The sequence below is a fragment of the Lytechinus variegatus genome, chromosome 12 (genome assembly GCF_018143015.1).
Source record: "Lytechinus variegatus isolate NC3 chromosome 12, Lvar_3.0, whole genome shotgun sequence".
Taxonomy (NCBI): domain Eukaryota; kingdom Metazoa; phylum Echinodermata; class Echinoidea; order Temnopleuroida; family Toxopneustidae; genus Lytechinus; species Lytechinus variegatus.
This window is the reverse complement of record NC_054751.1, coordinates 12479077-12506265: the sequence shown is the minus strand read 5'-3', so window position 1 is coordinate 12506265 and position 27189 is coordinate 12479077. Positions and strand designations below refer to the sequence as shown.

Sequence of the window (27189 nt, the reverse complement as noted above, 5' to 3'; positions counted from 1 at the left end):
ATTTTCTTGGAAGTCATTTTCCGCAAAGGCAGATATGAAGGAAAGAATAATGGCCTGTGGCTATGCAATGCATAGGTGTTAGAGAAGTGGATGGGGGATGTAGTCTGATGACTGAGGTCTTACATTTTTCTCAAATTTGTTTTTATCCATAGATTTCAACCAATCAACCCCTCCGATGAACAACACGAATCAACACGGTAAGAATAACAGATCATTGCATTCATTTATTTCTGTATCATAATCACAAAGACCAATGAATAAAATATAGAATAAGGTTGTGTATAAGAATTCAATACCCCTTTCTTATTAATTACAATGTTTGGACATTCTTTATAGATATCTGTTAAAAAGGGTTGAAGTTTCTTATTTTCTGAAAGCACCATAATCTAGTGATTCTGACTCTTGCCTTTCAATCTGAGGGTCATCCAGGATGGCTTTATTTTTTTCAACAAGATATACATGTACATCCACAGTGTGCTGCACTGGACCCACGTGTAGTGAATGATTACCAAACAGGAAAAGTCATTCCTTGAAGTACTTGTGCACTGGGATGGCAGCTATGCAACAGCTATGGTAATATGATTACATAGTTCCTTGAGCACTCAGCCATGTGAATATGTGCACTCTACAAAGTGTAATACTAATACTAATATTGTTATCATGTATTACAGGCATAGTACTCAGTTTAGACGGTTCAACTCAATGCCACTGCGGTTACAGCAACACCAGGACAGCCCATCGCTTCAGATGTTCCATAGACCAAGGTTAATACGACAGCAAGGGCTTGTCGAGTCCAGGAAGGAAGGAGAAATGGAAGAAGGATTATGGATGAAACCAGCTGGCAGAAGGAAAGACAGTGATAGTGAGAAGGAAGTAGAAGAGGGAAAAACTGATAATATAAAGGTATGTATCAGAGGATCTTTAGGTTTGATGGCTTGGGTACATATCGCATATTTCATTGGATACCTTTTGCAATAACGCCCAGAGTCAGTGGCTTAGCCATGTCAGAGTTATTGGGGGAGGGATTCTGATTGAATATCACAGATTTGAATCTGGTGTTCTGATAATTGGATGTCTTGAACCTGAAAAAAAATTGTAATGAAAATGCACAATATTCTGCATTTGATATATAAAAGAGATTAGTTTTCTTTCCCCTGAACCTCTATGGCATGGTGGTAGATAAGTTTCCGACCCCAGAGATGCCAACCCTCCCGATTTCATCGGGAGGCTCCTGAAAATTCATCCCAACTCCCGCCCTTACGATTACCATCCTTATCCTCCCGAAATTACGATTTTTTTTGCATTGATCAAATTGGATTGGAAGGACATGTATCGTCTGCTAACTTTAGCATGTAGTAACTCCATTACGTTCGCTGCTACTAAATTCTGTGTGAAAAGTAGACAAATAAGGAGCAGCGAAAAGCTGGTGCATGTGATATGCCCAACGGGAATCCACTGTGCACCAGGCTGGTAGGCCCGGCTAGCTTCGCGAGGCGTGTGCGCTCGCGGCCACTGGATTTGTCGTGTGTGATTTCGGCGTATTGATGGGTTGATATTGACACGAAATGGCGGCAAATCAACAAAAGAAGACCAAGAAATGGTCTCAGAAGTATATGACTGAATACAGTCTCCAGTACCTGTGTGTTCGGAAGTCGGAAATAGGAATTTACCATGCATTTTGCGCAATTTGCAGCGTGGACATTTCAGTTTAGCAGGGATGATAATTCGGAAGCACTTTCGTTCGGGAGCAAACGGCATAGGCCTACGGACATTGCGATGACAAGATCTTCGAGCTCCACTAGTACCCTGTTGTCTTTATTTCACCAAGCAAGGGACCAGCGCTGAGCTTTTCTTGACTGGATTTATAGTGGAACATAACCTGCCTATAACCGATAGTGATAACTCCTTATTATTGTTGTTGAACAGGTACTTCTTTTGTCCCCTCATTTTTTATTTACATGTGAAAATGCATATTTGATATTTTTAATGTTAAAAAAGTGGGGACAATGTTTATTTCAAAACATGTGAAATGCCCCAAAACAAAGGTCAGATTGCACCAGAGAGCATCTAGAAACCCAGAGCTTCCAGGGCCCTAAGGCGGGCCCTGGACCCCGGCCGCAAGGGTCGAGTGCTCCGCGCTCGAGATGTGCGCTATGCGCACATAATTTGGTGGCGATTGCAAATCCTCCCTAATTCTGATTTCCAAAAGTTGGCATCTCTGCGACCCTACCACTAAAAGTTCCTGATGACTACTCTGATTACCTTTCACTACAATTCATTCCCGTTTCCATCCAGCTTGACCTACCATCCCCTGATGAAGTTGAAGAAGCAACCTTACCATCAGAAGCATTCACCTTCGTTATGCCCAAACCTCTGTCCTCTCGGCAAGCCTCGTCAAGATCATCTCTGAGTTTTGCACCAGCAGGATCTAGACCAATATCAGCTCCAGCCACACTGGTAAGTGGGCTAAATTGCCTATTGGTGGTTATCAAACCATCTGGGCATTGGAGTAAATGATAGTTAGGCCAAGTGATAGTTGGCCAAATGTTGATTGGAACAAATTGATAGTAGACCAAGTGTCATGAAGGTGTTAGATGATCTGACAATTTGAATGTCACTATCTGCTAGTAGACCTAGCAGATAAAGACTGTAATTCACCTATGGTGCTCTCTGCAACGGGTCTCCAGAACATGAAGAAGAGTGGTTGCCGACTTTGTGTCGGTGGTCATAGGAGTGGTGTTGTTGATGGTGAAAATGATAATGGAAAATTTAAAATGACAGAAAGAAGCAATGATTACCATCGATCTCCCTATCGTAGCGAACAAGTTCTGCTTTTGTAAACCTTTTCAGCTATTGATTTTGCTACTTGTGTATGATGAGCTTTAATTTTTGCAAGGCATCACTTTATTGTTCAATCTTTTTTTAATAACTGTATGTCTGCTCGTTTGTAATTTCGTACTATTATGATTTTTCAGAATGATCTATTTCAAATTAAAAAGGTCTGTTTTTTTTTCATGTAAATCTCCAGCTTGATGGTGAGGATGAGGATGATGTTATTGAACTTCAAGAGGATCGTCTAACAAGCTCCCATGATGATGATGATGATAACGATGATGGATTCTTGGATTGCTTTGAACCATATTCACAAGAGGTATTTATTTATTTATTTTGTTTTATTTCATTTACCCAGGGTAGTCTCTTAAGTATACAACTGCTTTGCAAGAGAGCCCTGTTAAATGTAAACAAACATATTACAATATCATACAATGTAAAGGAGTAAAACATTACATACAACATACAGTGAAAGCAACTATAAAAACCAGAGAACAACAACAAATCACACCAGCATGATAAAATAGAAATACTTAAAAATAGAGTAATACAATAAAATCAGTTAACGCCAGATAACGTCATAATGGCGATCTTATCCTCGATTTATTATTAACAAAGTAAAAAAAATGCTAAAAAGGTAAACACATATAAAAATATAGATTACAATAAAACATTTAAAGAAAGAAAAACAACAACAACAACAATTCCTCCCCATCCCCAACCCCACTAAAAGCCCACTATGACTATCACATATGATTATATCGGAATTCAGTTAAAATGTATTCAGTTTACTTTAAAATGAACTAAAATTCTAAACTTAGTTGTTTACAATGCTTCTTAAAAATGACAAATGATCCACAAGTTTGTATATTTAAAGGAAGGGTATTAAAAATGACGATTGCTTGATAAGAAAAAGTTGATTTCATATATTCTGTTCTAGGTGTTGGGACATGTAAAGGATTGGTTGCAGCATATCTTGTAGAGTAATAAATTGGTCTAAAGCAAACAAGTCTCGTTAGATACATTGGTACAAGGTTATTAATTATTTTATACATCATTATACAGTAATTGAATTTTATACGTTGTTGGACGGATTGCCAATTTACACGGCTGTTTCAGAGTGAAAATAAGCTTAGCGCCCCCTCGCGGCCCAAGTGCGCATATGCATTTAACGTTGTTGTGCTGCGATCTCTACAGGGGCGATGAAAAAATCTTTGGCGAATGTTGTGGCATCTGGCGCTGACACGACCAACTCTCTCTGTCTGTCCCCAACAGTTTATTTATTTTGCAAGAATTCCGTGAAGGAAACATTTTTTTTTCCATGTTTGAAGTCGTAAGTATGGCAATGGGATTATACGTTTTCTGTTTTTTTCCATTTTGTGATGTTGTTTGCGTTTGCATAATCCAATGTTAACTCGCAAATCTGGACCTAATTATGGAACTTTATAAAGTCCAAAATGTAAAAAGTCCGGTTTGTCAGCATTTCGTATTTATTTTAGTTTTGTTTTCATTGCACTTAAGATTCATCTGGCGCAATTTTTCGTGGGACCCAACATTAGAATTTACTTTAGGTTCATTTTTCGATACAGCACATTCTGTTTGTACAGGATGTGGGCGCCGCTACCTCGGGTGAAGCCGGGCAGGGCCGGGTCGCGGGCCGCCTGGCTGTGTGGTCAGACACCGCTCATGTACACAGCAGCTCAGCTGCGCTTCGTGAGCTGAGGCAGAGCTAACCCAGGGAACTCCCGTCCGCGTAGCGGGCGGGAGCCCAGGAGCTTACCGTATAATTGACCATACTCAATGGTCTACAAGGGTAGATTATGGTCAAAATATCTTGCAAGATAAATTATGAAAACAGAAATTATGCACTTACCACGATTATATGGATGATCATGATGGTCTAACGAGTGGCAGTTTTTCAGACATCTGGGCCGGCCCAGACTGGAACCTCAAAAAATGAAAAGTTTTCTCCTACCCCCGTCTCGATCAGCCATTTTTGTTATGAATTGCCACTCGTTAGACCTTCATCCATATACCGTAATCGTGGTAAGTGCATAATTTCTGTTTTCATAATTTATCTTGCTAGATATTTTGACCATAATCTACCCTTGTCCCATGAGTATGGGTCAATACATGAGCTCCCTGGGCGCCGGACCGCTACGCGGGCCGGCGCTCCCTGGGTTAAGGCAGAGCTGAGCCAGACTGCCTGAGTGAGACTGAGAGTGCATTTGCTGTACATGTAATGATTTGGCTGCGCCTAATGCTGCCGAGTGCTAACTTTGACTCGTAAAAAAGGGTATTTCACAGTCTTGGTCTAGACTCTTATTTTCACAATCATGACAACACTTGCAAAATTTTTGGCCATTTGTTTTTTTTGCATACAAATTTACAGTCAGTGTTACCCATATCTGTGATACTGCGGCTATATTGACTACACCGCACTAGTGACTAGATTCAAGGCCAGCAGTGCTACTGCTAGTTAGCCTGGAGGACTCAGTGATCATATTTTTTATGATTTTGATATTGCCATTTGATCAAATGACAATATTATCAAAATCATAAAAAATATCACTGAGTCCTCTAGGCTAGTACTAGTAGGCCCTATAGTTTCTAGATTTTTTAATTGATTTTTTTAGGGTGGGTTAGATTCTGCTTGAGGTTTTTCCAGATACATGGGGGTATTGCATTAAAAATATGCTGTACTGCATAGAGTCTATACGGCGGGTCCGGGGATTGGGTTTGAAATGAAGGATTTTGTGTTTTTTTATTTCTTTAGATTTTTTAATTGATTTTTTTAGGGTTAGATTCTGCTTGAGATTTTTTCAGATATATGGGGGGGGGGGGTATTGCATTAAAAATATGCTGTACTTCATAGAGTCTATATGGTGGGTCCGGGGGATAGGGTCTGAAATGAAGGATTTTGTGTTTTTTTATTTCTTTGTTTTCTCAATTTTTTAGTTTCAATGAATCAATCAATAACACACATTGCTACATTTATTCACAACAAACTATACACACATAGGTCAGGTAGGCCCTAAATTTTAATTTTCTATTGTATCAGACCAAAATATACATTTATTATTATAGTTCATACATGATAGTTTATCTCTGCATGCGTTTGTTTTGTGGCATTTCTTGTTTACTAAATTTCATCATAAGATGACTTTTATTTTTCAAAGATCCTTTTATCTTTAATATAACATGTCTTCTGTGTGCACGTTTTGTACAGGGAAGATTAGCATAAATTCTGTTCGTCTTTTTTATCATCATGATAGTTGTTCTCTGGTGAAACAGGTATTCAAAGAATTTCTTTTGTTGATTTGAGTGTTGATACGTCATATTTAACTAATGTCACCAACATAATCTGAAAAGTCTAATTTCTCATATGAAAATGACATTATTACCAATATATTTATAGGTTTTTTATTTTATGTATCCTTTCAACTAGTTCCCCTAGTCTCAAAAATTGAAAGAAAAAATACGTATGTTACATCAGAGGTTAAATCTAAATCATACCTATATTACATCAGATAAAATAAACATCTAAAACAACTGCCAGCTATTTTACTTTTTATATAAAAAATTAAAAAATTATATCACACAATTTTCAGTAATAATCTACACATCTGTGACGTTACAAAATAGAATAATTTGAAATTTATGTCTCCAATATCCTGACTTCTACATTTAATCTTCTTCATTTGTCAGTTGCTTGGTGATGGAATGAGTCATTTTCTGAAGCAATGAGATGGAAGGAACCTTCATAGCATCCAACAAACAAGGATTTCTATGAGGCATTGTGTTTTCCACATTGCAGACCTCTGTATCACCAACTTAAATGATCCTCCACCTGTCCACCATAATCTCCCCAAACTTAATCCACACCTCTTCTTCAGGAATTGCCCCATCGTGAGTTGTGAGAAATCCATTCCTGTGGAAAGATGATGGAACATGAACATATGGGTAGGTTTTGATGATTTCTACCAATTAATAGCTTTAGCTATGAAAAAAAAGGCTGGCCTCCCTCAACATTTTTAAAGATATTTCTATTACTCTTTTTCGTTTGAGTCTTCTGGTAATGCAAAATTTGAGGCCACAGTGGTGACAATTGGCACAGTTTTAAAAAATAATACAATTATGCAAGTGCATATCAGATCAAAATTTGCTCTAAAACTTGTTTTAGTACAAATCCAATGCTTTATTCTGTCTCCAGGAAAGATTTATGATTGTTTATATTATTCTCACTTTTGATGAATTTAATCATGAATCTGGTGGCAGATTATAATATCTATTGTCATTTAAAGGTAAATGCTAGTTTTGGTAACGATATCAAAATGAGTTCGTACAGAATCCAATGAAATGACCACCAAAGTGTCTGTTTGTATAAATAAAACGCATGTGCCAAAGAATTCTGGAAGAAATTGTGTAATTGCTGAGAAATCAGCAAATAAGCACAGGAATCGGGTTGGGCGTCGGGCCCGACGCCCTAAGCAATAATTATACATTGTCCCACGTGCGCTTATCTGTGTTGGGGATCTTCGGTGTGAACATTTTTCAGCGTAGATTTCAAGATTTCACAAAGTTCAGTGAATGTAACTGTACCAGATCTAGATCCTTGATGATATACTGACCATTAAGCCTTGTTTCACAGACTTTCTCATGAATTCAATGTTTACTGCAACTACTGGAATTTCTCTTTAAAGGTGCAAATGAAATGATCAGGAATAATCCTTTGTGGCAGTGTCCTTGAGATGAATTTATTGATTTCACATTTTTTATGATCATTAAAACTATTAAAAATAAAGCAATATTCTGGTGCTAACTTTTCTTTCTGTTTCTGTTGTCTAACCACCTCCAGTCTGTGACTCTGCTATGGACCTGGTGAATCACTGTTGACTGTCCATGGTTCAAGTGAGGATTGGCAAACCTGGTCATTTCTTGATTACCTACAGAATGCAATTGCAACATATGCAAAATCTTATGCAGGAATGGGGCTATAGCAGTGATGGGACACTACCTTTGACTGTGAAGATCAGACGATGCAATTCCCGTTGGTCAGCCCCCCACCCCAAGGAGCCATGCACTGCCAGAGATCTTGAGCCAGGTCTTCAGTGGTTATCCATTGATAACAAGAACGGAGATAATAAAGACAGTGAGGTCAGTATGACATTAATTCTCAGTGAAAATTACCTATTCATCTGTCTGTACTGTGGACCAATTAAGGTGCCCATCATTCATCATGGCCAATGTCTTTGCTGCATCTTGTTATGTAAATCTCTTTGAATGACTATTAAACAAGAAGAAGCTTTCTTCACATGTATAAGCTCTAAAGCATATATACATAACAATTCTAATTTAATATTTTGATGGCCATTCATTAGAAGAACCCCCCCCCCCCCCCCCCCCCCCCGCAATTCAAATTTGGTGCTTTTAAATTCATCTGCCACTATACAGGTTGAAAGAAAATGCCCCCACTCACTTGCATGTACACACTGGTTCATGGCTCCCAAAATTTTCACCACAAAGAAAAGGGGATAAGAAAAGGAAAGTAAAAGGGTGAAACATATTACTTTCTGAATATTGTGTCAATTTTTATCACAGTTACTATTATTTTAAATGTAAAAATTAGTCAATATGGAAGAAAATGCTTGAAGATGAGAAATCAAAGTGATTTGGATATCATAAGGAAGGGGATATATATTTTTTTTCCAACTATTAGTAGATCAACATCTATACTTGTAAACCATTCTTTAAAAAAATTATGTTTTATCTATATTTCAAAGAAATAAACAAGTAGTAGTATGTTGCATTTGTACAGGTGATGAGCTTTGAATTAAGATAATTCTCTCATTTAATTCACAGTGCTAAGAATTTGCGTTACTTACTGTTCCAGGTATCTTGTTGATTTCGACGTGACCATCTTCCTAACGCTTCTTCCAAACAATGAAATGGAGGCTCTTTCCACGAATGACGGAATGTTTAGCTGCTTCAAGTGTGATTCCAGCTTTTTCAAGAGCTTCTTGTTGTTCTCCTTCTACTGGCCTTTATTGTAGTTAACATGTCCTGTGAATGTTTTTAGGAGCCCAGTTTTGCTACAAACACAGTAAACCTCAAGTTCAAATACAGTTAAAAACAGTTGTAACATTATCTAGGAAAAAGTTCTACAAATTGGACATGGTGAAACTTTTCATTCATTATGTTTTCAGTATTTACTGAGGTACTCACTACAAAAGGAAGTTGGGGTCAAAAGGTCAAGTTTCTGTTCAACTTGGTCACAGTCCCTTATTTCTGCATCAATTATGTTCACACTACATCTGATCCTTGGGTAATACATGTACTTTCATTAGGATAATGGGTCAAAGGCCTGATATTAATAATCAACTGCCTAATGTTAATAATCAACTGAAAATTACTTAGTCAGAAAAGGTGGTTTATTGGATTCCCTATCTTTTGCTTATAATTATTTTTTTTTAAATTTAGTATTTCTCCATCATATCTGACAAATTCATTATTTTTTTATCAATAATTATTAAACAATGTCAGTAATAAGAGTTTTGAGAAACATGTGCAAGTATATGTACCAATATCCATGTGCAGAATATTTGCTGGAAGGTTAAATGCTACAGTAAAATTTTAAAGTGCGCAACCATAGGATACGGAAAAAGAGTTCATGCAGCCTTTGATGTACTTTTAAAGATCAAGATAGAATTCACCCAAAACATCTATTAGGTGTTAGTAGCTGAAAATATCCTAGATTAGTTCAGAACTATTCATCTGGAAGAAGAGACAAGTCAAAGCATTTTAAACAATTTCAAAACTTAGCTGCGCTATATTTGTTTTTAATTGATATGCAGTTAGAATTGATCAAATTCTGATTGCAAGCTGACAAATTTATTTAAAAGGAGGGTATTAACATGAATGTATTTCAATACAAATAAGACATCTCTGGCAGTCTTGCCTGCATTATTATGCAATTCAATATGGTCGCATTTCAGAAGTTCGGTATGGAAATGGGTGGATAATGGAAAAAGTATTTATCGAGTTAAATGCCAATAATTGAATAATATTAAATTCAATTATCAATAAAAAAAAGACTTCTGGAATGTCTCTACAGTTATTATTCATGACATGTCTAATTATACTAGACTAGTAGGAAAATGTCATAATAATATAATATAATATTCAAATTGAAAAAAAAAAATTAGTTCCAATAATTTAGATATATTTCACTTCAAACTTTAATTCAAAGACTACAGGCATCACTTTTTATACGCCCGTCTTGACGGGACGTATTATGGTATCATGCTCGGTGTCCGTCCGTCCGTTAACTTTTCCTTGTAAACATGATAACTTCAGTTTAGAGCAATTTCAAAAAAGAGCTTGTAGAATCTAGGCTCATATAATTTGGTGCACGATACTAGCATGGATCCCAGGAAGCCTATTGATTTAGAGGTCAGAAGGTCAAAGGTGAAGTCACCATCTTCTACTTATCTTGTTTGACCAATAGCTCCATTTTCCATGTTATAGACAGCATATATTTTGTGCCCGCCTTAGCAACACTCTTGTTCGATTTGAAGTGTATTGATTAAGAAGTTAATAACATGTAACAGTCTGTTAAAATTCTTGGTGTAATCGTCCAATCCAATCTAATATGGGACCTGCATATCATGGAAATCATCAAAAAATGTAACAGGAAGTTGTACATGTTTAGGCTTTCGAGGCAATATGGGCTGTCTCTATCGGATCTGAAATTGGTATACATGGGCTACATTTGTCCTGTCATGGAATATTGCACCCCAGTTTTTAATGATGGGCTTACAAAGAGATATGTAAGAAGTTTAGAGCAACTTCAAAAAAGAGCTTGTAGAATCATGTTAGTCCCAAACTACCCGGGCAAACTACACAGATTATGCCAGTGCTTGCCTTTCATGTGAAATTCCTACTCTGGAATACAGAAGGGAGAAACTCGGCCTGGATTTCGCAATATCTGTAACCAAATATCCAACATTCTGTACCTGGTTACCTCCTCCAAAAAACTTACCCATCAATCTTCGACATACTCCTAGATATCAGCAATACAAATGTAGGACAAATCGATTTCGCAATAGCCCCATACCATATTTCATAGATCTCCTGAATAAAGACATGCCCAATCAATAAACCCATTGCTCATTTGAAAGCAATACCAGCCTACTTGCAATATCAAGTTTTTTAATGAATGAGGAAATCAACTCTTTTTAAAATCCATATATTTTTATTGATCTTTTACAAACGTTTACGTATTTTATTTTTATTATTTTTAATTTACTATTTCCTCATTATCTTATGTACATGTATATAAATTTTCTTTGCCAAAGTATTCTTGCCTATACACATATTTCTCATGTCAGTTTTTACAAAGGTTACTGTTTTTTAATGTTTGAAATATGTAATGAGTCTTTTTATTGTTTTTACTTTGTATACATGAACAATTCAGCCATTTGGCTGCGACTCATGTTTCTAATAAACCTTGAATTGAATTGAATTGAATTGTATGTTAAATAGTAGGTTAAAAACAACTGAAAATATGTATTATAATAGCAATGTATTATATTGTATCATAATATGAATTATGACTATGGTTTACATTTCTAGTCAGTTAAAATGCAAAGAACAACGAGATTCAGATTATTTTTACAAATTCAATAATTTTGAGAATATAAAGGAATGAGCTACATGTGCATGTCATATCCAATCTAATCAATTACCAGTAGTCACTTATCTGATTTGTAATTTATATTTATTGTATTTTTAAGTCTTGTATCATTGCATAAAAAAAATTTATCCACAGGGTACTGAATTTGCCAGGCATGTGAAGGTGAAAGTATTTTTTCAGTGTTTTTTTTAATTGTTATGTACACTGTAATTGATATGCATACAACAATGATAGATAACCATTTTTTATGGCTGTGTGAGTGGTAGATCACATGAAATTTGCAAATATTATGTTTTAAAATGACTGATTTTTTCATATTCATATTAATTCTTTTTTTGGGAGGGGTATATAATGCAGACCTGACAAGTGACCATTGTTTTCATTTAGGAGTTCAATCCCTTCTCCTTTCATCCATATTGTATAGCTTTTATAAAGTTACGAGGTTTCATTGACCCAACAGACATGCAGAGATTGAACTTTACCTCCTACCTCAGTTGTTATACATGCTTATTAAAATATTATTTTATTGGAAGGTTTCCTTCAAGTAATTTATTGTCTTGATGTTTATTTATATATCTGTGCATGTAATGTCACTGGAGGGCAAATTTTCAAATGTGGTTCAATAAATAGTTGAATGTGAATGAAACTCTATCCGTATCTAAACTTCCTAAAATATCAAGTAATTCACTGCAATTTTATTGTAAATTTTGAATGAAATTCGTTTATATAATCTTACTCTTTTTATAAGCAAGGGATGACCTGCCATGGCTACTTGAGACATCTAACATTCTGCTGTATAATCAAGGATAAAGGCACAAGGGTGAGGCACATGTACTTGTATGCTGCCTGGCATGCTATATTTTGAGAATGACTCCTTGATTAGGCAGCCTTATCCAAATGAAAGGCCATTGTCATTAATACGCCACCCCTTCCTCAATTTTGCCTTCTCCAGTGCCCCAATTGCATAAAAGTTAGTATTATGGTAACCTTGTTATCAAATGGTAACTACCATGTTAACACTGATCAAAGCCAATCAAGATCAAGGACTCCATACAAGCTGTATTTGCATGGTAAATCATAATTGTAACTTTTTTATGCAATGGGGCCGATGTATATTAAATCCTTGATCACTGACAACAAACAATGAAACGGGACAAAGGCAGTATTGATGAAACTGAAAAACCAGAGTCAAAGGCAGGGTTGGAAGGGATGCCCCCCCCCCCCCCCCTCCTCATTTTGAAAAAAAAAATCTCAATTGAACATACTACTAATATTACTATAGGCCTATAGCCAGTTTTAGGAAATTGCATAGAAAATTGTCATCTGCACCCACTCAATTTTCAGTTTTGCTCTTTGCACCCTCTTGATTTTAAAAATACTGGACCTTCCTCTGAGGTATTGTGGGGTTGGATTGGCTTGGGTATTTATGACGGTGGGGGGGGGGGGTAATATTTCACCTCCACAATAAGAAAAAACATAGTTTCCATTTAAAAAATTTAACAATTAAGTAAAGTTATTTTTAAAAAAATCAGTGACAATAATACTAGTCAACACCAGGGGCTGTGAGGGGGGGGGGGGCTGTGAGGGCTTTCTAAAACCATGTACAAAAACAAAAATTACCATATAAATATGATTATTGCATGGTCAGCCCCCATTTTCAAAACTTCCACGGCACCTAACACCACTTTCCAGAAGGGGCGGGGGGGACTGCCTTATCCTCAAAAGTAAGATGGCCCCGGGGCCGGCCCCTGTCTCTGGATCTGGTTCAGTATTAACAAGTCAGTGGCATACAAAGGGGTGGGGGTTACAGGGGTTAAACCCCCTTCAATTTTTTTAACCCTCCCACCCCCACCACAATTAAAAAAAAACACTATTTTTTATATTTAAGTTTTTATTGAAGTAAATCATAACAATCACAATATTTACAAATGATTAGCATGATGGAAAAGCATAAAATCATGAAACATTACAAATAAAAAAGGCAGATTTAAGATTATAATGATCTATAAGTTTTCAAGAGGGAAGCGCCGAGATAGAAAAAAAAGACCGCCCTTACTAAATTTTTTGAAAGACCCTTTTTTATTCATTTATTTATTTATTTATTCATATATTTCTTTTTTTTTGGGGGGGGGTTAGGGACGACCAAAAATTGGAGGCTAAGACTTTCTGTTTTTTTTTTTTTGGGGGGGGGGGGTCATCAACATTTCATTCAGCTTGACCCACCCCCATCCCTCTTAAATATTCCTACTTAGGCTACTATAACAACTTATTTATTTTTTTCATTTTTTTTAATGGGAAAGAGTTTGCCTATTTTTTTAGAGGACCGCCAACTTAAGCAATTCATGCCATTGAAAAAATAGGCCAATGTACTCTCACGGCTTATATGATGACAGCTAGTTAGAAGAAATAATTCTTTTCCATGATCGATCATGATCCGTGGTACATGTACTTGGTATCGTCGACTCGATCTCCCATTCTAAAATAGCTCCCCGGGCCCAGGATCAAGTCTAAAAAGGATCACAAAATGCTGTCAGACGAATGTGAATCGTTTTAGTTGCAACATTTCTCTCAAAATTTTAATTATGAGAAGAGTAATGGAATAATTCAAGAAGAATTTTCCTCTAAAACAAATACATTTGTTCAAGTGGTCTCGCTGTGTTTGGTCCGGTCTTGGACCTAACGTTAGATCTAGACCCATTTCCGCATTCAAAGTGTGATCGATGAGGTCCATAAGTTTTGTTTACAAATAAATCGTTAGCGGTGAAGGATCGATTGCCAATTGGTATTTATAAATTTCAATGATTCAAATCTATATAAAGTAAATTCAACATATCGTAATAATTTTTCTAAAAAAAATAACAAAAAATATCTAAAACTTCTAACAAACTTATTTTTATTTGAATTTGTTACTTTATTCATGAAATATACACCTTTCAAATCTTATAATGAAACAATGATCGTGTTTTAAGTTCCCAGAAGAAACTTGGCAACGTCAAAGACCGTATATGGTATTTGACGTGCATTAGTCGTACTGGGTAGCAAAAGTAGAATTAAAAGACAACTAATGATGGGTTATTGATGCCGATCGGATATATTATTAAGCAAGACATTATATCTTTTGAGACGTTGAGAACACCAAATCGGAGTAGTGTTTTTCAAGATATTATGTCTGAAATGGTCGCTCTCTGCAAGTCCCAGGGGCCAGGCTCATTCGCGATTGCACTGAAAATGTCACTAATAAGAGTGGAACTTTCAGGATTTATGTGAATATCATCAAAATGATAAGGATTTTCGAAATTTGGAATGTGATTTCTCGTGAAATTTTGGAGATACCATATGACGATGGAAAGGAATAACCTTAAAAGGTAAGGCAAACCTCCAAAAATGTAGTTTTTAACACATGTTGAATTGAAATCTTACAGTTGATCGTCGAGTAGTGTAAAAGTTGAAATAGCATATCAGCTGGCTGGGCAGCGCGCGAGGATTTCGTGCGCGCTTACTTGAAAGGGCTTATTTTGTACATAGCCTATGGGAGTGAAACAGCCGTGTTTAGGGTATGTAACAGAACCTTAGTTGGTGTATATCTATCGACATTCAAAATTATTCTAGCGTATCTATTTTGAGCTCGTTGCAGTTTGGTAATATTATGCTTCGTTGAGGTTCCCAAAATAATACTGCAATAATCAAGGTGTGGTACAAACATAGAATAGTATAAATCAGTTACTGTTTTCTGTGTTAGATAAATCTTAATTCGACGTATACATGTAGTGAAACGAGAGAGTTTGCTTACAAGTGCATCAATATGTTTTGACTTGTTTGTTTTCAAATATCAATGTCATTGACAAAGATACTGGTGTAGATAAGAATGAGGATTAAGGTGATGATGAATGGTGTTGGTTGATAGCATTAATATTGATGGTAGTGACTATGATGATATTGTGAATTACAAGGAACATCTAAAACTTGCAATACTGTAAAACCATAAAAGGAGATCACTGAAGCCTGTGATTAAAAATAAATGACTGTTGTGGTAACAATATAAAATTGATTTCATATAGAATTCGATAAAATGACCACCCAAGTGTCTATGAATTTAAGAAAAATATGTGCCAAAAGGATTCTGGAAGATATTGTGTAATTGCTGAGAAATAAGCATGCCATTTCACAAAATTGTTGGGTCTTTTTCCCCAGCAATAACTGACATTGTCCTACATGTGTTGGCTATCTTGACTGTGATCTCTTTTTCAGCTTAGATTGAATAATTTCACAAAGTTCAGTTGTTACTGTACTGGATCTGAGTAATAATATGGTGACATATAACCTTGAAATGAAATTGGTCTTTTCTACAACTGTATTCGCTTATCTTTAGCCATGTTCTACTTGTCCCTTGATAATGTTGATGAAGATGATTGTAGGGATGATGAGAAGGATTTTCATGATGAAGAAGAGGATGGTAATGGGTGATGGGGTAGTGGCTAAATTTGCGATTGTAGCAATTTATCTTTTTATTTTTCTTCTTTTTTTTTGAATGAAAAAGAATATTGTTCTTATATTCATATAAGGTTCTACATGAAAGCATGTGACAACATTTTGGGCATTGCTTTGGTGGAACTCACACTCTGTCAGACGAGTCTTAGTATCAAGATGGTATGCATGTTTCTTTTCAATAGTTGTTTGTCCTATCCTCCTCACCCTAGGGTTCTTCCTCTGCACCTGATGGATTAGCTGGTTTAATCCATGGGACCCTCATCAATCCCACCAAGACGAACTGGTCTCCAAGCCATGTATCTTCAGCTGAATCCTCCCAGTCAGAGAACGGTAAGTTGCCAAGAAGTTACATGCGGATCAGTCTTATTTTGATCCATCTCGCAGCTAGAGGGAAAGTTGTTGAGACACTTCGAAATTTTTTGCAGCCAATGTAATGATACATTTTGTCTTTTCCTTTCTTTTCTTTTACAACATATTTGGTCATGATGAATTTGGCCTTTAGGTGGTGCATGAATGTTTTTTAATGCAAAGAGATCATTTTACACAGAACTTGTTTAGTTGAAGTCTCAAATTTCAGCGTGATTGAAAAAAAAACAGATGACACATCGATTAGTTCTTCTCTTTTTATTTTCAATTGATTTGTCAAACATTATCATCAAGATTAATCCATGGTACATGGGTTTATTGCCTGCTCTATGCTGTGATTGACCTTTTTACAGTCCCTCTTTAAGAACTTTGTTAATGGTCTGTAATGCGTTTTTTAACAAGAATCCTTAAAAAGGAGATATGCATCTATGTATGGAAGCTTTCCTACATTTTGAATTTTGTCATCTATTTTAAAATGTGAGAATTGGTAATTTAAAGAGGCGTTGGTTTCCTGCGGGTAGAGATCTATGCGGCTCAGACTTTTGACAATCTACCTTAACTGAATTTATGAAATTCTTGCGAGGTTTACTTCCCATTCAAGTATCATAATGCAACATCCCTTCTTCTAAATTACGTTTTTGTCCTTCCTAGCTCTGCATCGTGGCGCAGACTGCAACGCTCTGCGAACAACGCCCTCTGGTGCTCCCAGATGCAGGAAGGGCATCTTCAAGGTTCCCAGTCAACCAGTACTAGCCAGGCGAAACTCATCCTTCCTTAAGCGCACAGAGCGCCCCCAGGACACGCCCAGTCCTATTCAAAACAAACGTCCCCGCAGCTCATCTGTTGCAAGTCCTCAAATCACCATTCATCAACAGGCAGAAAAGAAGGTGAGGTTTGTTGGTTGCTATGTGACGGGTAGTCTTTCGTCAAAGCCTTCTGCTCTAGAGTCAATCTGGTCTGATACTGAATAGAGTCTGATACATCAATTACATATGGACCGATGGATATTCTCCCCCCAAAATCGAGATTCAAAAAGCTAGCAGATGTATCAAAGTAGACCTATGTCATCTCCATCAGTAGTTTTCGATATTTGATAATGGTGAAAAATAAAACAAAATCACGTCAATGAAGCCTTGTTGCAAGGCTATTACAGGGTTACTATTTTGTTCCATTCCAGAACCACACACTTTTTGCCCTTAACAGAAGTTTGGTTCTAATAAATTTGGTAATATGTGTTCAAGCTCGGAAGCCATAAGTCAGCCAATATGAGATTAAGTTTTCTTTACATTTTAAAAAAGTTGTATAACTCCTTGAACCAATGAAGAATTTTAGGAAGAAATTGACAGAATGAGATGAGTAATCTTATTGAGTTTGATGTTTAATGATCCATGCTATTGTAAAAGACCTGTTGAAACTTATATAGCAGTTTCCGAAATGGACTGACAAAAAGAGCCTCTACTTTCAGTTTTATGAGTTAAATCAAGTCTGTCAATGTAACGATTTTGTGCATTTTGATTTTTTTAAGCCTAAAACCAAGAAATTTTTTTATGTAGAGATGATACATAAAGCCCTCTACCTCTTGTAAATTTTTGTGTAGATTCCATGGAAGTTGAGATTAAAAACAAAATAGGCACAATTTTCCAAATACATGTACATGTAGCTTTTATCTTAGTGTGCTGTCATTTCATGCATTATCAAGCAATTTGCTGATATATCTTGGTCAAAACCAATTAGTTTTGGTCATGTTTTTGTCAGGGCATGTGTTCTTTTTATTTAATCCTGGTCCTGGATAAAGTTTTCAAGCCAAAGAAGTACAAGTGTTTGTGATAAATTCCTAGCTGAAGCCTAGTCAAAAGACAAAAGAAATGTCAAGATTTTCACAAAGAATAAAAAAAAATGGCAATTTATGATATTATTATGACAATAGTTTGCAAAACAGTACGTATGTTTTGCCCATGAAATGCATTTTGTAGAGCTTCACTGAAAATCCAGGCTATGCTTTATCTTGTAGTTCATCAATATGTTTGGTCATGCTTTATAATGCTATGGATCTTTACCCTAGTCAAGGGGCAAGATTGTTGTCCAGACAATGATGAATTAGTGCTACATTATTATCAATGAACGTCATGCTTAACTGACCAATGATATCCTATGCATTAAAATACATGAGAAAAGAAAGTGAGTTAAGCCTGGCATATAGGTGGGGCTATACAGTGCATCCCCAAAAAATGATACCAAGATTCACTGTATTTTTAATACGATCAAGATCATAAATTTACTTCATGAAATGTACGTGAATGGAAAGATATGCTTCTCTTTCATTTAAAGCCCATTTCAATGGTTGTAATGCATGCATGACTGAGTTAGAACAAAGGAAAGTGGTGTTACCAAATTTTCATTTGCATGAGCAATTTGCCATTTTGAGTTGGTTTTTCTGGCTTTTAATGCTGTCTACTCAGAAAACATTCACTTTTTTTCTTTCATATGAGACATCACATGTTACATATGATTGACGTATGGTCCAGAAAAAGTTGCCTGAAAACATGCTCAATTACTACCTATTTGACGGATCTTTGAAAAACAGAGCACCCAGTGGCTTAGTTCAGATTTAAGAAGTGAGGTCACCAAAAAATATGCTGAAATGAAAAAAATCTGTGATTTTGAGTTCACAAAATTTATTTTCTGGCAAATTTAGGATGGTATCTTCAAAAGCAATAAAAAAGCAAATTTTTCACTATCAAAGTTATGGCAAGACAGGTGCCGTGCAGTGTTTTGAAAAATAGTACCCGGGGATATCGGAGTTTCATTGAACTGGATACATATTTTCTGAAGCGCCACGACGGTGATTCTGACAAGTCCACTCAGTTACACGTCAGAAAGCGACAAAGCGTGGAAGTGAAAACTACAGATGCGCTGGCCTGGCTGTCTGGATACTATACAGGCCCGGATGGGCATGGACAGGAGCGATTTTCATATTAGGAGTTGCTCCATACTTGGTAGTTTTAGGTAGTTCAATGCTGATCCAACGATATGAATAGATAGTCGTGTACCCATTGAGACTCTGTCTTAGGATGTGTTCAATGTCAATTTTCAAATTTAAAGAACAATATGAATCATGGTACCAAATGCAATTATGAAATGAAGATAGAAAGAGAAACAAAGTGTACGTTCATTTTTCCCATTCTTGGTCCTGAAAGTAAACTTCTTTCACATATTGATTCAGGCAAATATTCAAATCCCTAACAAGGTGTGTTTAGAAAGACAATCGACTTCAATTTTATGACCTTCAGCATCGCAAATGCAACAAAATGAGACAATTGAGTTTTCAAATCTCTTTCAGTGTGTTCTTGCAGTGGAAGCTTACACATCACTTTGAAAAATGTGTGCCAGAGTTGACATTTCTTGTGATGAGTCAGAGATGATTCTGAAACTGAGCCTTTAAAGAAAGAGGATTCGTTTCTTTTCAAGGAATTTGTTCTTCATATTACCTCCGCATGTCGCATATGAAATTGTTAATTTTTTACTTTTTAGCTTCTGGGACCCGTTGCATAATTTTTTTGCAATTAAATAAACTCATGCAAATAACAAAAACTCTGGCAAACAAAGTTTTGCCATTGAAAATTACCTGCTACACATTAAAAATCTCTGGTAATAAATTTGCCAGATTTTTTTTTATGGAAAAAGTTTTATGAAATTGGTCTCTGGATTACTACTTTTTACTTTTGAAGGTTGGCAGCTCTGTCAGTTTTGTGTTGCATTTAGTATCTTGTTTCTTGTTGCTGTTTAAATTTGAAAATCATCATTGAACACACCCTAACTTAAATGCAAAACTACTGCATTTACACTTGTAGTATCAAGCTACACAGCCCTGTAAAATACTAATAAAATCTGTCTTAAATTTTCTCTTAAATCATTTTCCTTTTATTTAAGTTCATCTTGTATTTGATTGCCTTCTTTAGACGTCACCAAAGAGCAGGTCCTGTCTCAATCGCTCTCTGTCCATGCTGTCCCCTAACGATCCCTACTTCAGGAGAATTGACCAGGCTTTATCAGTAGAGGGCAGTCAAAATAACTTAACGGGAGATCGTACAAAGGTATTTCAAGATTTTATTCATCTTGTATGGTGGTCTGAAAGTTCTCTTATTAATTAACAAGAGATGATTTTTCCCTTTTTTCCAAGTAAGGCTTTGAATTATACTCTAAGAATGTGACAACTTTTTCCTCTCAATTTTGATAGAATGGTTTAGCTCTGCACTTTTATTGGGAAGAAGATTTAGTGTTTCTTTCTCTGTCATATGCTCATTTCATGATGAAAGTCAAATAAATTGGAGCCGAGTGACATTTGTTGCTTTACTTGATGAAACACCTAAAGCTCCACCCATCCTGAAGGGCACTGCACCTCACACCCCCTCCCCTCTTCCTAATGGGATCCCATATATGCATGGATAAAAAAGCTGACATGGATATTTCAATTGTTTATTGCTCTTGCAGGCTTGCTGTCTACCATTGGTTACAGGCAAACAGAAGGATCTAAAGTGTATTAGTCCAGAGACAATGAATTGCCTACTCAGGTCAGAATACAGCCAGGAGATTGGTGAATGTCACGTCATTGACTGTAGATATCCATATGAATTCAATGGAGGACATATAAAGGTGAGTGAAGAAATGACTCCAGTCTCCATTACATGTGTCACAATTTGAGATTGATGTACTTGAAATGGTAACTTTGAAATACAATGGTAACTTTCATGGTGAAAATGCTCAATGATGTAATAAAGCTGTTCTCATAGTTTTGTAATAGTCTACCTTAACAGTTTATAGATGAATGTTGGCATGGGAAATTCTAGTAATACAAGTATCTGCAACAACCCAATTCACTAGGCAGGTTTTTTTGTGTGTGTTCATGAAAACGGTAATACATGTCGTAGGCTTTAGTGCTGTAGCGAACCTGCTAAACTGAACAGAAGTTCACCGAACACAAAGGCTTGCTTCACAGATTTTGTATAAAATGTCAGGCTTGTTAATTATGCCAGCAGTGTAGACTGAGTGACGTGTAAGACATGAGTTTGAGCACACCATAAACTTAAGTTTGAATTTAACACTTTTATTGGTTAGAGATTTTTAGCTCCCCCCAAAAAAATTTAAAAAATAAATAAATGATAAAAAATGAATTTAAAAAAATAATAAATGAATAAATAAATATAAATAAGAAAAATAGATACAAAAATACATTTTTTTTTTAAAGAAAAAATCTGAACAAAATATAAAAGCTTCTGCCTCATTTATGTAATGGGGCCCAAGTGTAATCGTTAACCTCTAAAATGTTCAGTCTGAACTTGATTTATTTCAGGGTGCAATCAATATCTATGAAGAGTCAGAACTGAAGAAGAAGTTCCTTGAGAACCCTCTACCACCGCTCCCGCACAACAGGAGACGGGTCTTTGTCTTTCATTGTGAGTTTTCATCTCAACGAGGTCCCAAGATGCTTCGTTTCCTCCGTACTCAGGACCGTTCAGCAAACCTTGAGAACTATCCGGCTCTCTATTATCCTGAGCTCTATCTACTCAATGAAGGTTACAAGGCTTTCTATGAACACAGCACAGTACGTACTCTTCTTCAAAGATTGAATTGAGATTAATTGTATTCATTTATAAGTCTTCTTTTAGAAGGTTGGCTCCATTACTAACTGGTATACTACTGTTCTGTTCTCCTTGGAGGCCCTACAATGTAAATACGAATATTACAAACATGAAAAAATAAAAAACGTGTTCAGACAAACAATCTCACTCACAGGAATTGTCACATTCATTCATTCAAATCTTTTAATGAATATGAGTTTTATTCATCGATTTTATCATTGAACATGAGCAGGAACAAGAAATGTTGAAATTATCATGTCTTTCGAAATCGTTACGATATATGTTATTGTGAATACATGTACATTGGATTTTGCAGGAATTTTGTGAACCCCGAACCTACACCCCAATGAACCACGATGATCACCTTGAAGAACTCCGATACTTCAGGGCTCGGTCAAAGTCATGGACGGAGAGGAGTAGACTGAAGATACGCTCCCAGTCTCTCTTCTAACATCGGTCTGTCGCCCTCTTGAGATGAGATCAGGATAGTGAGCCACAATCCAACACCTTTAATGAACTTTGATGACCGCTGTATAGAGTGCCTGGTCAAAGTCATGAATGGAGAGGAGTAAGACCTAACATACGCTTCCAGTCTCTCTTCTAACCTGTATGTCGCCCTCTTGAGATCAGATCAAGAGAGCTAAAAGATATAGATGGATCTTTAAAGGTACTGCTCTCATGCAGATATGTGTGTGATCTCTTGTCTTAATACAATTTTGCATTCTTATCCTCTCCTTGTTTTTTTTACCCCTTTATATGAAGTTTGCAATAGGGAAATCAAATATTACGGGTAAGGAAGTGAATTATTTTCCTATACTTTCCTATTCCTATGTGTCATTACCCACCATAATTGATATTGATATATTTACACCTGTAAGTATAAGATCCTATTGTAATTCACAATATTCCCCACTATTCTGAACTAGCAATAATTTGTTGGAATGTAATGTGTTAAAAAAATTTTTTTTACCTTTTATATTAAGAAGATAATTTTCAAAATTTATTCTGCCCTTAATCCTAATTTGCGTGGCAATTTTTTTGTATCTTGTCGCTCACTGACTTTTTACTTTCAAGTCTCACACAACTTTTGAGACCAAAATTGCTACTCCCAGGTAAGCGGTTCTGTAATTATGCAATATTTTGGAAGTGCATGCAGACCAAAAATTGCTCAAAAACATGAATTCTTTTTACTTATCCAATGCAGATAGTTTTTTTAGCCAAAATTCATAAATGTATCATTATTTTTCCTTTTACTGATTAAAAGACAATGTTGAGAATACCACCCCAGCTGTCTCTTGATATGTCATAATGATTTTAGATATCTTCACCTTTCCTATGTGACCCTAGATTAGGGTGGTAATTTAGGGGGAGTTTTCAGAATATTGTAAGGATAAAGGCTATAGTTTTATATATTTTTTATAATATTTTGATAGGTTATATGTGTTGGTTTTCTATGGGAGCTGTTATCCCGAAGAATTCAAGAGAACTATGGAATTTAATTGATATATACATATCAGGAATATTTTAAATAACTAATTGGTAGTTTACTCTCTTTTTATTTTCTGGTAAAGTAAGGGCTGATATTAATGTTCATTACCAAAATGTTATATCCCTTTTCAGGTATTTTTTTGTGTCAAAATCACAAAATATAAGCTAGTCTAGTTTAAGTCATCATTTTGACTAATTTTCAAGAAAATTTAATCTTACTTTAATTTCAGAGATTCCTAGCTCAGAATAGTAAAAAATACATTTTTCTTTTCTTTTTTTTTTGGATTTGAGAAAAAAACAAATCTTAATTTTGGATTTAACCTTTAGAGAAAACATGGATTTATTTTTTCATAATTATTGTACATGTCTGTTCACGTTTGTGGCTACGTATTGTTTGATGTGGTTTGAACTTTGTTTTTGTTTTTCAATAATTATATTCATTAATTTCAGTAGTGATTTTTGTTTAATGTTCCACATCATGTTAGCTGTAAATATTTGTAACTATGATTAGTTGACTGTTGCTAATATATCTAAAGTTCAAATTACAGAGGACAGCAAAAAGACAAAAAGACAAACAAAATGAGAGAAAAGAAAAGGAAATTGACATTGAAAAAAACCAAAGCTGCCATTGCACGATATGAATTTGATTTTCTTCCCTCTGCGTTTCATATCATGGATGACATAGCCCTCTGGTTTCGATTTTGCTCTTGATAAAAGAACCTTAGAAAAATTGATCAGGACTCTCATTAATGGTTTATTTTGAATTCCCATCAATGATTATTTTAAATTGTATATTCTATTATTCCAAGCATTCTTGATCAATCATGATGAGTGGTTTTGATATGATTTCTTTCATTTTTTTTTAATTTAAACTTAACTTATTATGAAACCACTATTCAAGTTTTGATAATTATGTTTATGTCATTGATTTTAATTTAAATTATGTTTGTCATTATTCTAATTTCTCCACTCATTTGTTCTGCCGCTATCATATTGTACAAAAGATTAATATAATTGTGAATATTTTTAAGAGTAAAAAGAGTATGCAATATGTGTAGGTGTGTAAATAGCAATAAATTATGTTCCTATGTAAACATTGTATAGAATATTGAATTTTTGATATTTAATTGTGTCAATAGGATGCACTGGTAATGGTATTGTTTTAATTTGGTCCACAAACTGGCAAAATTAGCAGCTTTATATATTGTCACAATTACAAACTCGCTATGGAATTCTTATTCGTGTGGGATGTACATGGATTTGTGCTGCCTTAAAAAAAATTAATTGTTACAAAAGATGCCCAAGATTCTCATCTCTTGTATAACCCATGTTGGGTTGTTCTTGTAGGGTCAGTTACTTAACAAATGCAGTGTTTGAAATCCCCTTGTCCGGTCTGCACGTGAAAACCTGAAAATAATACTCAGGCATTGTTCTTGGTTTGTATAGACTCATGTTAGATTGCAACCCTATGCAGCACATTCTTTATTATTTTTATTATTTTTATCATTATTTTTGGTCTGTTTGAATGAGGGGGTTTCTTTGATGTGAGGAATCATTGTATGTAGTCTTTTTGGTACAGAATGGGTATATTTTATAACTAAACTTCTGTTTTAATTTTATTGAAAACGTCCATATTTGGATTGAGTCTACAGACCCCAAGGACGACTTCGAAATGGAATTATTTCATGTGTTTTAAAACTCGGCGCTCTCACATTAAAGACAAGTTATCTCCCTTTACCTTTCAATTACATATAAAATGAGCACTTATTCAAATATCTGAGTTTGGGGGAATTATATTCTTAGAAAGGTTTAGAAATAGTAAAGTAGTCAGAAGCCAATCATTTAATAAAAAATAACAGATCATTAGGTATCAGAAATGAAAATTTGGAATGAATGGGGAGGGCCTGTTTTAAGGTATAAAGCAAATGCTACAATGGATGAAATCCTGTTAAAATCAATTGGCTTTTTCAATGCGGAGGGGTCAGTTAAGTAGATCAATGAAATAAGATATTTTATTACCCAAAATATTAATTTGCCCAATGATTTTAGAAGACAGAAAGAGATAGCCTGTCGTGGCACACAAGTCTGTTGTGTGTATTTTTTAATGGTGTGTGTTTTGTTATATACCACTGCCATGTTCAGAGAATTTTAGTATGATTGAGATAATACCGGAAAGTGCATCACCTTTGAACATGTATGTCATACGTAAAGAAAAAAAAATGAATTCTATTACTAATTTCAATCTATACTGTCAAATAGGTAACACCGACTCTGTTTTGAATTATATCAGTTTTCTGCTATCAAATTAATGTGAATTTTTGGATCTATTGATATAATGTCACTGGAAATAACTCAAATTACAATATTTTAGTCTTGACTACAGACATGTGCTTTACTTGTTATGTCTGGCAATTGTCATTTTGTTTCCAGACTAGAAAAAAATCTATTCTGCTCTCTTTTGCAATTTGCCACATGGATAGAGAGCTTGAGAAAGACTTTCCTGTTTCAAGATAGGCATATTTCAGTTATGAAATTGTTGTCCTCACTCATCTTGCCTAGTCAATTTGTCATTAATCTTCAATCATGGAGCTACTACATTAGTAGCTTCATGCTTCAATGTATCAATGCAGTGAATCAATTTGTTGCACACTATTGGCAAAAAATCATCTAAAGCCAGTGTAATAATATCCAAAGTCGGATTTGCTTAGAGATGTTAGATGATTGACAGAATATGTGCTATACAAGAATAGAATATTAATATCATAAAATAAGTGGACAAACTTAAATGCTTGGCCACAGTGTGGTGTGTATACTTTTGTTATGTGCTGACCGACATAGCGATATGCACCATATTGTGCTGGTATCGAAATTGAACTGGGATAGCCAAATTCTACTTATCGATAGTTCTATATTGGCATCAGATAACTTTATATAAGAAAGAGGAGTGCGATGGATGGTCCAATTTGGTGGACCAAAAGTAGCATTTAGATTTTTGTCATTGAAGATATACAGGTATTAATTGGATTATGGACACAGAATCACAAATCATGAGATGTTGCTACCTTTATATAGATATATTCTAGATGAACAGTCCAGTGTCTAAGTACAGGTAACTTTGCATAGGTCAAATCTGTTTGGACCACAGAAATTTATTTTTTTTAGGAGAAATTCAACCTACAAGAGATGATTTTAATCATCTTGACTGAAAAAACACTTCGACTGTGGCAAATATTTTACTTAAGGACGATTGACTTATGCAAAGTTAACCTGTATTTGAAAGATTTTCATGTTATTGAAATGAATATTGCATAGAGAGATCTGTATGCAAACATGGAGGTTGGCAAACAGTTGCCTGACATTGCAACTAGACTAGTGAAAGTACAGAGTTTGAAACCAAACCTTAGGATGAATGAATATATTTGATCACCAAGAATATGTCTACAAGAAGTGGAAAATATACCTCAGGAATTTTAGGGGGGTTTTGTTATAAAGCTGTATTCATGTAATATTCTTGAGTGTATATCTGTATTATTTAAGATGTGCCAATAAATTTGAGACGAATATTGTATAGAGCAAGTGACTTATATCGTATGACAAGTACAGCATTATATTCCAGTCATAGGCTTGTACAACTCATATCATAATAGAAATATTTTTATTATTGTTGTGTGAATGGTAATA

General features: G+C 35.3%; 1 protein-coding gene and 1 long non-coding RNA gene across 2 annotated transcripts in view; both read left to right on the top strand.

Moving 5' to 3' along the window:
• Positions 1–27149, top strand: part of LOC121425615 (M-phase inducer phosphatase 2-like) — a 33782-nt gene extending 6633 nt beyond the window's left edge. Inside the window, exons 5-14 of the mRNA XM_041621736.1 lie at positions 153–197; positions 672–903; positions 2296–2457; positions 3029–3151; positions 16225–16345; positions 17033–17268; positions 20341–20475; positions 20873–21034; positions 21732–21983; positions 22337–27149. Of these exons, the coding sequence (XP_041477670.1) occupies positions 153–197; positions 672–903; positions 2296–2457; positions 3029–3151; positions 16225–16345; positions 17033–17268; positions 20341–20475; positions 20873–21034; positions 21732–21983; positions 22337–22471 (1603 nt within the window). The 3' untranslated portion in view covers positions 22472–27149. The remainder of the gene's footprint in view (positions 1–152; positions 198–671; positions 904–2295; positions 2458–3028; positions 3152–16224; positions 16346–17032; positions 17269–20340; positions 20476–20872; positions 21035–21731; positions 21984–22336) is intronic.
• Positions 6706–8740, top strand: LOC121425616. The gene is made up of 3 exons (XR_005971510.1): positions 6706–6795; positions 7691–7989; positions 8726–8740. It is a non-coding gene; the product is annotated as an uncharacterized LOC121425616 (long non-coding RNA).
• Positions 27150–27189: the final 40 nt, after the last annotated feature.